The following is a 13,192-nucleotide window of genomic DNA, read 5'->3' as shown; positions in this document are numbered from 1 at the left end:
ACTGTCTCATATTTGCTCTAGCTGCACTGTCACTCTTCTATTGCCTTATGCACTGCCCGTAAACGTAATCCATTGGGTCCAAATACCCTCAGTAGAACTTATTATCAATAGGTTATTTAACAGATTAGACCTTGCAAAATAAACTATTACATCTAAATATAAGGATAAGGACAATTTGCTAATGGTTCGAGCAGGATTATGTCATACTTCTCATAAGCAGATATATGGCCTAATATTACAAGATTAATAATTCTATTACATAAATAGATTGTCTCAATATTACGCTGACTTGCATATAACCCACTGTCAGCGATAGCGCCGTATAAAAAGACTAATTAGTAAACGCGGATACGCTGCTCCAATTTCTCTATTAGTCCGCGTACCAAATCAATCAGCGCAGATCTTTGCCCAAAGCGGCGCATCTTGCGAGGTAAGGTATCACGAATGCGACGTGGTAAGGGCTTCTCGTCATCTGCTATTATCCTGGCCATAATATGTAGCTGTACTGGCCGGATCACTTTTCAACAAACACAAAATCGTTTTCGTCCAAACGGCCAAGGCAGCGATAGTGGGGGCTGGCAACAAAGTTATCCATCGTCACGTCATGGAGCTAGCATAGCTCTTATCGGCTGCTAGGCGATCTACACCGGGGCGGGCCGATCTAGACTGAAAAAATGTAACATTGAAGCGGGGAGCAGGATGGACTGCTTAACTTGACTTTTCAGCTCCTCTTGATTCTTGGCATCTGGTCAGGTCATGATTGACACCTCGTATTCGAGCTTGTTCCCTGCTTCAATCCTACGTGTCTCACAACCCCGCCTTACTCCGTGCTCAATCAAAGACGGAGTTTGATGGCTTCTGAGGGTCACGCAACATAATTCAAGGATGACTGCAGTGGCACAGGTAGACACGACCCACTATTTGCTTTCCATAGGGGTTGAAAATATGCAGCCGTTTCCTTTTTTACCCAGACCCAATGCGACCGCGTAATCAACAATCGTGTTTCGACAAATTTTCATATTAGGCTACTCTTTTCTCAAGTGAAGGGAAGGAAAGGAGACAACGTAAAAAGCACATCTACCCACGAAAGAAATTGCCACAATACGCACTTCCATTCGTCATGTTTAGTGGTTGGTATGCATGACAGCAAGGCTCGGACCAACTACACTGCATATCCACGTGGACCACAAATAAGTGGCCCATCTCTATTACATCCACTTTGCTGGCGCTCAGCTTACGTAATAATCCACTACATTCCGACCTGAAAGTGGATGTAATGGAGTGGATTTAGGTATAGGGGGATATTCCCTGACCCTGAACGGTCCATAGTACTTCATTTTGAATATAGTTGCCTACCAAATCGAGGTACCTGGACTCATGGTTAGCCAAGGTCGATCACCCCCACAGCTAATCTTCTAACGTGATACGAGAAACTGCCCCTATTGATCGCGTTTTCTAAGATTTTTTGCTGTTGATTTTGCCAAAATAAAAATTGACGATGTCAGCCACCCAGCCAGGCCAACAGCAGCACCTCGAAGACCGTCTTTTTCGACATTTCAAAGGCTGGACCTGGTCAGAACGATCTCGTGATACTAGCTCTTGGCTGTGGGATTTTGGCTATGATATTCAACGTCATGGCTTACGCAAATGGGCTTGCAAGGACTGTATCCTCGTAAATCGTCCCACTATCGCGAGTTTTACCTCTTCAGGTCTCCAGAACGCGGCAAATCATCTATGGCGTGAGCACAAAACACCAGCGCCAGAGGGGGAGAAAAAGAGTACAGCACAGCTGAAATCCGAAGGCGCACTGAAATCGAACCAGCCGACTATTGCCTCTGTTTTGAAACTGGACGTCAACAAGCCTACGGAACAGAATATTGCGAATAGCATCATCTCACGCTTTGATAAACAATACTTTCAGCGTATGCTAGTCGAGTTAATCGTCAGTAGCAACCAGTCCTTGTCATTCGCCGAGAACCCCATCCTCCAAGAAATCTTCGACTATTTGAATCCCTCCGTTTCTATCCAACGGGCCAACTTGACTGCCAGGGCCGTCCGATATAAGATCATTCAAGAGTATGACCGCCATAGGCAGAAGGTTATCGAGGTGTTGAGGAACTCCCCTGGAGCGCTTCATATCTCATTTGATGGCTGGACGTCTCGAAATAAGCTTGCCCTTTATGGCATTGCTTGTTTTTTCAGAGATGAGAAGAATCGGCCATGCAAAATCATGATTGGGGTTCCAGAGGCTCATCGTCACTTCGGCTCCACGATCGGTGGGGAGGTTCTCGACGTCTTACACACCCTTGGCGTGAGTCCAGAAAAGATTGGCTATTTCACGCTCGACAATGCTGAAAACAACGATACTGCCATGGAGGTCATTGGTGCTGAGCTTGGGTTCGATGGCCGACTACGTCGAGGACGCTGTATTGGCCACATAATTAACTTGTCAGCCAAGGCGCTCTTATTTGGAAAAAACGCCGACGCGTTCGAGCAGCAATTATCAGGCGCAGAAGCGTTATCTGATACTGAATACGCTCGATGGCGCAAAAAGGGACCAGTTGGCAAGTTACACAACATCGTAGTTGATGTGCGTATTAGCCATCGGCTGATTTACTTATTCAAGGAGGTCCAGAGGGTGAGCGGTTTTACTAAATCCTATTCGTCTCCTACTAATTTCGGTATATCTAACAGGACGAAATTGATCGCGCCGCCACCCTTAAACTCCGATCCAAGAAACCACTTAAGCTAATTATCGATAACGACACGCGTTGGCTGTCACAACTCTACATGATCCGCAGGGCTCTACGGTTGAAAACCTCTATCGAACTCCTACTGATCAAGTATAAGGCGCAATGGGAGGACGAAAATAGGTCTAAAAAGACTGGCCAAGTAACACAAGCCAAGTTGGCGAAAAAACCACGCATCCTCCGAGACGAGAATCAGCTAACGGACAAAGACTGGGAGGTTCTTTACCATTTGGAGGCTATTCTGACTGTTTTTGAGACCGTGGTGAAGACGCTTGAGGGTGATGGACATATGCGCAGGCGTAAGCAAGGCTGGACTGGCTCCTATGGCAATATCTGGGACGTGGTGCTTGGCTATGAGTTGCTGCTTAACACACTGGAAGAATATAAGCAGCTTGCTGCTGACTTTCCTGATCCAGAGCACTTCCGCATTGGAATCAACCTTGCTTGGGATAAGCTGGATGAATATTATCGGCGGCTGGACGAGACGCCCATCTACTATACGGCTATGGCACTGCATCCAGCTTATCGTTGGGACTGGTTTGATGAAACGTGGGCTCATAAGCCTAGTTGGGTTGAAAAGGCAAAAGAGATGGTTGCCGACGTCTGGCTGTCCGATTACGCTCATCTCGAGGTTAGAACCAGCAGCAGCAGAGGCGACGACGAGCCACCGGCAAAAAGACCTCGGTTTTTCAACCCCTTCGAGAAGAACAGTCGTCTGCCGAACTCACTACCAGCCCACGCAGCAGCTATTGTTGGTGACGAGTACCAAGCGTGGCAGACGGATCGTGACGCCAGCGACGGCACCGTTCGTGATCCAATTGGTTACTGGATCACTAAGCAAAGCAGATATCCTCGGTTATCCAGGATGGCCTTGGACTTCCTGACGATTCAGCCGATGTCAGCCGAGTGTGAGAGGTTATTTTCAGCTGCTGGCAAGATGGTCTCGGGGTTGCGTACGAACCTGGATGCTGAGATCATCGCCATATGTCAGGTCTTACGCTCTTGGTACCGTGCTGGCCTTATCAAGGATCTGGATCCATTGCTTAAGTCACACCTTGAAAGTAAGCCTGATGCCGGTTGTGGGACTCTAAGCGACGGCGAGCTGGCGCTTGCTGAGACAAAATGGCTATTGGAGGGCGAGAATAGCGCCAGCGAGGTTGACGATTCATCACAGCAGCAACAGGCTGAAGAGTTAGTGTCAACCTCTAAAAGTGAGGCTGAATACGCACCCACGAGGTTGTGAATAGCCTCAGAATTCCACTTATAAATCCACTTATAAATCCATGTGTGTACATCCATTCCACTCCGGTCGAATATGTATTACATCCACTATGTAATTGCCTAAAAAATCGTACATCCACTCTATTTGGTCCAAAGTGGAGTGGATGTAGTGGTTCCGACCCTTGGGGTGCAAGCCTCATCCGATAACGCAGCGGTACTTTTCTGCAGTAGAAGATGTGATCCGGTGCTTTGCGTCGGCCACATGAGCAGACCAGGCGTGCGTCGTTGTGGTCGAATCTCTCGTGATCAACAGATTGTATGTTATGTTATGTATATTTTTCGTCCGGGGGGCCGTAGGCCCCGAAAGTCTCCTAATGGAGCACAGGACGTGCTGAGCTAGAGAAATTGGGACCTATCTACACACTAATTACAGAATACTATGACTTCCTCTCGAATTCCAATTCTGCAGACGCGTCGATAGACCTCACACTATCCAGCATATCAACGGCACAAATGGCGCATCTTATCTAGCCTGTTACCCGTCAGCGGGATGATCAGGCGCGGCTGATGAACGACAGCCGCAAGGTAAGCCCGTTGTTAGGCGATCGTGAGCCTCTGGGCGCGGTAGCCTCAGGGCTGCCTTCAAGTGGTCACGATCAGATAGAGGGCGTGCTAGCGCCCTTCATCTGGCCGAGAACAGGTAAGAGAGAAAGGTAAGAAAAAGGAAATGTATAAGGGTAAAAGAGGGGAGGAAGGATGCGAGTGCGTCCCGGGTCGTGCTCGTCTAATAACGAGGACAGATCTTTCCAAAGAAAACGCTGGCTTTAGACAGTTCGGTGAACTTGGTGAAGTCTCTTCCTGTTGCCAGGTTGACTGCTGCATTCGGTGAGGGTGCCAACCTCATCCGATGACGCGGCGGTACCTTTCTGCAGTAGAAGATGTGGTCCGGTGCTTTGCGTCGGTTGCATGAGCAGACCAGGCGTGCATCACTATGGTCGAATCTCTCGTGATATGCGGCGAAGTCCCCATGAAGCGACCTTGCTGCCAGCAGATGGTGCAAGGCTGCACGCGGGAGCGACAGCTCCGGCGGACAGCCTGTAGTCGCCTTGAGATTGAGTCTTTTGTACTGCTCAGGAGCGGAGGTGGACCACCACGCCTGGAACGCTTCTTTCGGCTTCTGTCTTGCGATTCTTCGTAGGTAAGCCAGCGTCGGTTGAGCGCCTTCGGGCTCGGGGAGCGATGACGCTGCCTTTGCCAGCTTGTCGGCCTGTTCGTTGCCAGGGATGTTGGAGTGCCCTGGCACCCAGCGAACTTGGATGGCTCCATGCGATGTCGTCAGAGCTTGGAACTCGAGAAAGACGTTTTGAGAGGATTCAGAAGGAGTGCCTCGTAGACACGTGGCGGCTGCCAGGTTATCTAGGCAGATGAATATATTCTGTGTTGCTAATTCTCGCAGGTTTAGAGCAGCCTTCAGGCCCTCTAAAGCCCCGGTAGCTTCAGCATCGAAAACCTCAGCAGGTCCGAGGCGACCTGATCCGTCAAAGATGGGGATATTGTTCTGATGGATGGTGAAGCCATAGCTGGCAGCCCCTTCTGAGGAAAGAGAGCCATCCGAGTATACGACCAAGGTGAGCGGGTCGAGAGACTCGACCCAGCGGGAAAAGGCGTCAGCCGATTTCTCTTTAGACGCTGTCTGCAGTGGGGGCAACTGTTCTTGATGGAAGCATCGATAGACGAGTTTCGGCCGCGTGCAGGGTGCAAAGAGTTCGTTTGCACGTCGAAGGCGCGTCCTGAAGCTGCTCTCTGCCTGTATTTGATATCTTCGTTTGATGAGGTCGTGGTAAGTAGGCTGTCGGGGCGGGCGCGTTCGGATCGCCAGAGGATGAGCCTCATCCAGCGATTTGAGTCGTGCGGAGAACCTAAGTCGCCTCGCGTCAAGCAATTGATCGACTGGTGGTATCCCGCTTTCTCTGTGGAGGACGGTGATGGGTGTCGTCTTCCAGACGGGAAGAATGGCCTTCATAGCCTGTTTCATGGCTTTTGTCATTATTTGCACGAGATGCTGGTTACTCGATGGTAGATCTTTCGTAGGATGGGTCCACCGCGGCCTGGTCTTGCCCGGGTACCACGCCTCTGAGCCGTGGAGCAGCACTGGCTCGACACATGCTCTGACGGCGCCTCGCACGGCGCTCGGTAGAGGGCCGTGTACCGTGTTGGTGAGCCCCCGCAAATGATAAGCCACTGCCTTTGCTTTGGCCGCCCACTTTTCGACATGAAGTCGAAAAGATAGTCTGCTATCCAACCAGATACCAAGCCAGCGTAGAGCTGGTTCAGGGTATTTCTCGACATCGCCGTGGCGCACTGCCGGCGCAGTCCTGAGTTTGCTGCGGGAGAAATGCATGACTTCGGTCTTCTTCGTGTCGAAGGACACGCCATTCTCCGCGCCCCATCGCACCATCTCGGCGATGGAACTAGATGCCATGGCAGAAGTCTCGTCTACTGTGTCGCCTATGGACAGGATGGCCGTGTCGTCTGCATAGCCGAAGCGACCCTGAGGGTTCCCTAATCGATAGATTGGCTCAGTGTAGAGCAGAAAGAGGATTGGCGATACCGGCGACCCCTGAGGGAGGCCGCACTGAAGGGGAGAAGAGGGCGTGACTGTGTCTTGGTACCTGACACGCGCCGACCGGCCGCCCATGAAGGAGCCGGCCCAGCGAGCCAGATGATTAGGCCAGCCTTGCTCACGAAGACGCAGGACGAGCCTGTTGCGCATGACGGTGTCGAAAGCACCTTGGACGTCCATTGTGACTAGAGTCGCCACCTTCTTGCGTGCAAACGCTTCTTCAATATCATGGACCAGAGCAGTTACCAAGTCTGTTGCCGACCTCTTGGGGAGCGCCCCAGCTTGCTGCGGATGAAGGACGCTGTAGTGAACGGCTGCCCAGGCTAGGCGGCGCGCGATCAGTCGTTCTAGTCCCTTACCAAGACAGGAGAGCAGTGAGATGGGTCGCCATGCTCGTGGTTCGGTAAGGTCTCTCCGTCCCGGTTTCGCGATCATGACCACCTCCGCCTCCTTGAATGGTTTTGGATGATGGCCTATGGTAAGGCATCTTTCGAAGAGACGCCGGACGTGTGTACCGATGGTATGCCATACTGCTTCAAGAAGTTTGACTGTGATGTTGTCTGACCCTGGGGATGTATTGCCTGTGTGACAAGTCGCATATTGCGCCTCCTCCAGAGAGATTTCGGGAGAGAATGGGATCGATCTAGGTGGGAATACTGGCGTCCATGCGTTTGCGATGTCGTCCTCCGCAGTTCTTCGTTCAAGCGTGGCCTGTCGGAGTGCGTTGGCTTTATCCATCTGGCTTTCGTACACGACGTTATCGACCTGTAGAGGTGGCGGCTGGAAGGCTCCTGGGGACTTTAGCCACCGGACAGCTTTGAAAACGTCGCTACTGCTGGAGAAGCCATCGATGAGGTTACGCCAATAGCGCCTCTTGGCCCGACGGACCACACGATGAAAGCCTCTTTTGGCGATCTGAACGTCCTGGTTGAAGCCGAGTGGGTAGCTTCTTCTGATGGCTCGAAAAGCAGCCGCGGCGTCGGCGCACTCCTCCGTCCACCAGGGAGCCGGGCGTCCGCCTTTCCGCGCGGGCCTCCCAGACGCTTTTGCTGCTGATGTTAGTAGACTCACGAGTGAAGACGCAAGCTCGTCCAGCTCCTCGGGGGTCGAATCTGTGAGGGGGATTCCTGTAGCGCCAAGCTCTACGATCTCGACGAATCGTTTAAGCTCGTCTTCCGTCGTCACTCGAATCTTGCCTGGCTGCACCGGAGTCGATCTGACGTCTGGGAAGGTCAGGCTGAGCGTGAAGTGGTCAGAGCTGGTGGCGAGATGGTCCTCGACGATAGCTTCAGCAAGTGGTAGGTTAGTAAAGGCAAGATCGATTGTGTTGCCGTACGGGTTTGTTGGGATATCTAAAGTGTTGAGAAGGCTGAGGTCATTCTCAGACACCCATCCTGCTATCTCTTGCCCCCGGTTCGTAGTTTGGCCTGTTTGCCAGCTACGATGTCTGGCATTGAAATCGCCAGCTACGAGGCAACGTTCCGGGACAGACCATTGAAATAGCGTGTCTAGGGCGTCCCTCTCGTCGTTCTGACGATAGAAGTTGACTATGGTCATGCCGTTGATCGCGAGCCAGAGAATGTCTCGGGTCTGGAAGGGCCGAATTTGGTCGGCAAGGAGTCTGGGGTCTCGCCGGACATATGTCATCACTCTAGGCCGAGTATCGTTGCTATTCCACATGTCGACCGGCGTGAATGTGTCGTATGCAGGGTGAGTCTTGGTTAGACAGCGGGTCTCTGTGTGAGCCGTCCACGGCTCTTGCAAGAGCACAATGTCATATCGTTCCGAGTCGGCCAGCGCCAGGGCGCAGTCGTGGGCCGGAGGGATCTTGCCGACGTTGGCCTGGAAGATCTTGAGCGGCTTCCTGTCGTTCTTTCGTGTTTGAGAATATCTATTCCCGGTCATGAGGACGAGTGATGAGTACGATTCGGCGCTTTCGCGGTGAGCCTGGTCTGGGCTGTTCGGGTTCTTCCTCTGCTTCATAGCCAGCATGAGGGGTCGTGGCCACCATGATGCACGAGGGTGCTCCTGATACAGCTGGGCTGGGAGCACGATGGTTAGGCTGTTCTTGTGATGTGACATCCACGCTTCGTCGCTCAGCCATGCCCTGCTGCGTTTCCTGATGCGATTCCAGATGCCGTTCTCGATGTCGTTGTCGGTATGTCTCCGCACCTACGGTCCGGACATGCTTTCGTTGCTCTTTAGTGAGTCGGCGGAGCACGCCGTGCACTGTCTTTGGCCGAGCTGGGCACCTACGGAAGTTGGCCTGGTGGGGGCCTAAGCAGTTGATGCACTGTTCTCGTGCGATGCAATCGTCTACAAGATGGCCAGTCTCACCACAGCGTCGGCAAACTGGCTGTCTGTGACAGTTGCGGGCAAAGTGGTAGCCCCAGCACGTCTCACACTGTCTGGGTCGGTCGGTTTTGTCAACAAGCCTGGCTGCGCTGCTGCCGAAAAGAGACCAGAATCTCTTTGTGGGCTTCAGAAAGGACACGAGCAGGGCCTTGGTCAAGGGGTTATCCGAGAATTGTCTTCCGGTACGTACATCAATGGGCTTGATCCCAGTCTGGACTTCTATCTCGTCGCTAACGACGCTGTCACTATCCACCTCATTACCGTAAAAGTCAGTCAGCCTTGCGGGAACGTCTGAGACCACATAGGTGAACCATTCCTTGTTCGTTTCTACTGCTGTAGCTCCCAGTTCAGCGGCCCACTCAGCTTGTTTATCTACCAGAAAGTCGCGTGTGACAGAGTCGGCGGCCAGGACGGCCCATCCCGATCTGACCGGGAACACCTGTCGAATTTTGTCCGAGACGGCGCCGAGTTTTTCCCGGATCAGAGTCCGGATGGCATAGCTACTGTGGGCCCTGGCCGGAGCTCCGGCTTCTAGACGGATGAAGACACGGAGGTCTTGTCGGGGTGGGGCGATAGTCGTCTGTTGCCCTTGGCGATGAGGTGGATCTGTTTGTCGGCGTCCATGTTGTTGTTGTTGTCTGTGGGTCAGACGGTCATGGTCAGTGGGAGGCGCGGCAGCAGCGACGCTGCTGTATGTAGGCTTTGGGGTCGCAGGTCCGGAGCAGGAGAGCTCTCGTTTCCAAAAGCCGAGGAAATCATCGGCAAATTGCTGAGCGAAACGTCGTTGCGGTCCGGTGACGAATTGCTGGGCCGCTTCTTCAAATTTGGCACAAAAGGCCTGGAAAACCCCCAGCTTGATGTTGTACTCTTCCACGTATTCTCGCGCGAGATCGTTGGCTGATTCAACGATAGAGATCGGTCGTTGTTCAAAAATGGATGCGGGACTGGCACGCTCAGCTCCTTCCGTAACTGCGGCGATGGTGGCGGGGTTGAGTGGTGAGGATGGTGTCTGAGCCATCCGCCTGGGACCGGGTGAAACACCAATGGTGCCGTTGACGGCTGCCGGACTGTTCTGCAAGAGGGCTGCACGGGCTCCCCGGTTCAGGTTGACGGGAGTGTGGATCCCCAGATCGAAGGGATCCAAGGCAGCGGGCGGGATCGTCGTAGACGAGGCCATCGCCGCGGTTTGCGACTGCGCAAAGCGCAGATTGGAATGTTTGTTGTGCACTTGTTAAGGATTTAGGTGTAGACAGGGCCACTTTCTTAACACTTGTATGCCAAGAAAGTGTGATGACAAAGGAAGGTCGCCGGGCGTAATAAATTGTATTGATCAACAGATTGTATACAGGCAGCTCTGCGTAGGTACAGGGTGAGTTGAACACAGCCTGCCAGTATATCGACCCACTTTTGTAGGGCTGTGATGTCTGAAAAATAAGTTCATTTACAGTTAGTCACTCGGAATAATCCTCGTCACTACTGTAATTTTAATTAGCTGAAAAGGCTGTGCATCTCATATTATGCATAAATGCGGAGCCATCTGTCATCATTCTCGTGTATTTGTCTAAGTTAAGCTAATTTAAAGATGATCGGAATAAATATTTCAGCTGGGCTTTTGTATCCTTGGTCAGATCTTACTTCTTGGCGTTTGTGCGACGTCCAACACCTTACGAAAGGTCAGTTGGGCGGTTACCGATAGGGAAAACAGCAATGGAGTTTTTGGGTTACATTGGAAAAATGTTGTTGGGTTTGGCCAGCTCTTCAGAGAATTGCAATGAGTGTTATTCTGAAAGTCGCAGCAATCGACCGCTATATTGACCGCAATTGAGAGCGCCACTACGAATTGTCATTAGTATGTTGCCTTGAAAGCACGGTTTACTCGATTTCTAGGTGACCGCTTAATCCGAACTTATCTTAGCATCATTTCCCTTATCAGAAGCGAGTAGCCAAGCATGAGATGAGCATCGCTTCGGCTAACTTACGAATCCTCAAATCTTATGCTCACATCAGTGCAAATAGCTGGTCGTCACAGGGGCTTATTAAGAATGTGCTTGTTCACGAACTCAGGGTAAATTTTATCGAACGTAGTGTATTATTTGACTTGTTCACAAGACTTTCTTGAGCAACAGAGACTTTGAGCGCTCCAATATAAAAAAGATTACATGCTTCCACTCCAGGTAGTAAGCTCAGTGCTTGGCAAGCAATCTGGCCCATACCTTTGTGCATATCTCGTCCTGCGTACACTCCATTGGCCACACCACAGTTACCAAGATCTTTTTTGCTTCGTCCCACGATGACATCTTTTCAACCCGCGTGAACGCTTTGATGTACTTGGAAAACTTGTCGAACATGCCATCAAGCCGCTCGTCATAGTCAGCCGATTGAGCCTGGGCCACGGTCAACGATCCAACGAAGGCTTTCCAGAACCATGTATAACGTGTCTCCTGGTCCATGTGTTCCAATGTCTCGTAACCATTCCGAATATCGTCTTCCAAGACTCGTATAGTGTAGTAGCGCAATCGACGTTCAATTGGTAGGCCATGGTTCCAGAGTTCGACAACATTGGTAAGATACATGCCCATGGTCACGCAGAAACTGGACCATGATGATATGAAGGTTTGTCGGCCTTGAGGCGGCAGCTGGAGCTTGTCGGAAAACGATTCTATGTGGGAATCCACCAACGCGAAGAGAAGCCTCGGCGTGTCACCGCTATGCCAAACTTTCCAGTTGGTATATGCAGACCTGTTTGTGTGTCTTGGATCAGCGCGTCGCGTTAGATCTCGCAGGACTGTGACTGTCATGTGCATGTCAACATCCTTGGGCATTCTTTCAGTGGGGAGGAAGCCGAAGAAGAATGGCAACATCCTCGTGGCTTTCAGGCAGGATATAGTGCCGCTTGTATCATGCAGATGTGGTTTGTGCTTCATTAAGCCGTACTCTGTAACTTTCAAAGGCTCTTTAATACCTCTAGCTACACAGTAATTTGCAATCAAGTCCCTGACGCGACTTGCCGTGCTATGAAGAACATTTTTGGCCCTAGAAGAAAAGGTAGATAGTCAGCAGACATGATCGTCTTTATGGAAATGTGGAAATTATTACAGAATTAAATAACGACTGGTCAACTCATCTTCCACCTGACCTCTCGCGTCTTGGCCTGTTTGCAGTCGTTTGGAGTCAAGGTAGACCACAAGGCCATTGAGGTGAGACTCAGCAGCTTCAAAGTCTCCCAGACAGGCCTCTGTGATGGCAAGCGTGCTAATGTATCGCGCACACTTTGTCTGCAGGTTTTTGTCTGGCCCGCTTCCAAGCCAAAGGTTGACCTGTCGTATGCATTGGATCTTATGGAAAAGAAACGTGGGCTCAAATAAAGCGAGATCGCCTTTGTTCCGAGCATAATGGATTCCGGAAACCAGCAAGGTATTCTGTAGAAGATCTGGGTTCTGGGTAATGGGGATAAGACTAGTCAGTCCAACTGTTAATATTCATACGTCCATGTCAAAATCTGGAGCAGGGGCTGACCAATCGTCTGGGTTCCTGGGAAAGGGGCCGAAACCGTACCCAGCTTGAAAGACTGGGAGCAATAATTAGTCATAGGTTGTGGCTGAACTGGGGTAAGCGAACAAACAGTAGTGCAGAAGCTCTTTTGATCTGAGTGGCATCTTAATGGGCAAAGCGTCGAAGGGATCAAACACTCCGCTGGGTCTCATAACGTCAGAGAGCAACGTCATCAAGGACGTCTCATCTGGAGAAGTAATAACCGCGGCTGCCTGGCTCTGGGTCACAGACCAGACCATTTGCTGTCCAGGACGAGCTTTAGTCCTACGTTCCCGCAGTGGGATCTTTGGCATGTAATGGCATGGTAGCTTCTTCTTAGCACAGTTCAGGCTATTGACAGTTAGAAAACACCATCTCACTGGCCAGTCCGCCGTATATATCACCCATTTGACAGCTGACGTACCACGAAGGGCGTTTCTCATCACACCGGATATGCTTCTCGCGACACGCCACGCAGCCACTCCGACTCCGCGTAGTGCAGTGCCTCGTCTTTGGCGTCTTGGCCTCGTCAACGGCATTCATAGCTGTCTTACAATACGCAGAACAATACGCGGTACGCAGAAATTGATAATTTGTAGCCCACATGCAGAAGTCTTAGCGAAAACAAACAAAAGAAATGCGAGAGGGGTGGCAGGAGGTGAGATTTAACATGGGATAATAGTGACAATATTCAAGCTATTCCTCGTTGGGA

General features: G+C 51.2%; 1 protein-coding gene across 1 annotated transcript; it reads right to left on the bottom strand.

Annotated features, from left to right (window-relative positions):
• Positions 1–11,035: 11,035 nt before the first annotated feature.
• BKA55DRAFT_579948 (uncharacterized protein) lies at positions 11,036–13,101 on the bottom strand. Its single transcript, XM_046193927.1, has 5 exons — positions 12,905–13,101; positions 12,572–12,831; positions 12,466–12,517; positions 12,046–12,405; positions 11,036–11,982 (listed from the first exon to the last, which is right to left on the bottom strand). Exons 1-5 carry the CDS (start codon positions 13,084–13,086, stop codon positions 11,133–11,135), a joined length of 1,704 nt encoding a protein of 567 aa, XP_046044096.1. The 5' UTR covers positions 13,087–13,101; the 3' UTR covers positions 11,036–11,132.
• Between the last annotated feature and the right edge of the window lie 91 nt (positions 13,102–13,192).

This window comes from Fusarium redolens (genome assembly GCF_020744475.1).
Source record: "Fusarium redolens strain MPI-CAGE-AT-0023 chromosome Unknown BKA55scaffold_18, whole genome shotgun sequence".
NCBI lineage: Eukaryota > Fungi > Ascomycota > Sordariomycetes > Hypocreales > Nectriaceae > Fusarium > Fusarium redolens.
This window is presented reverse-complemented; position numbering and strand designations above follow the sequence as displayed.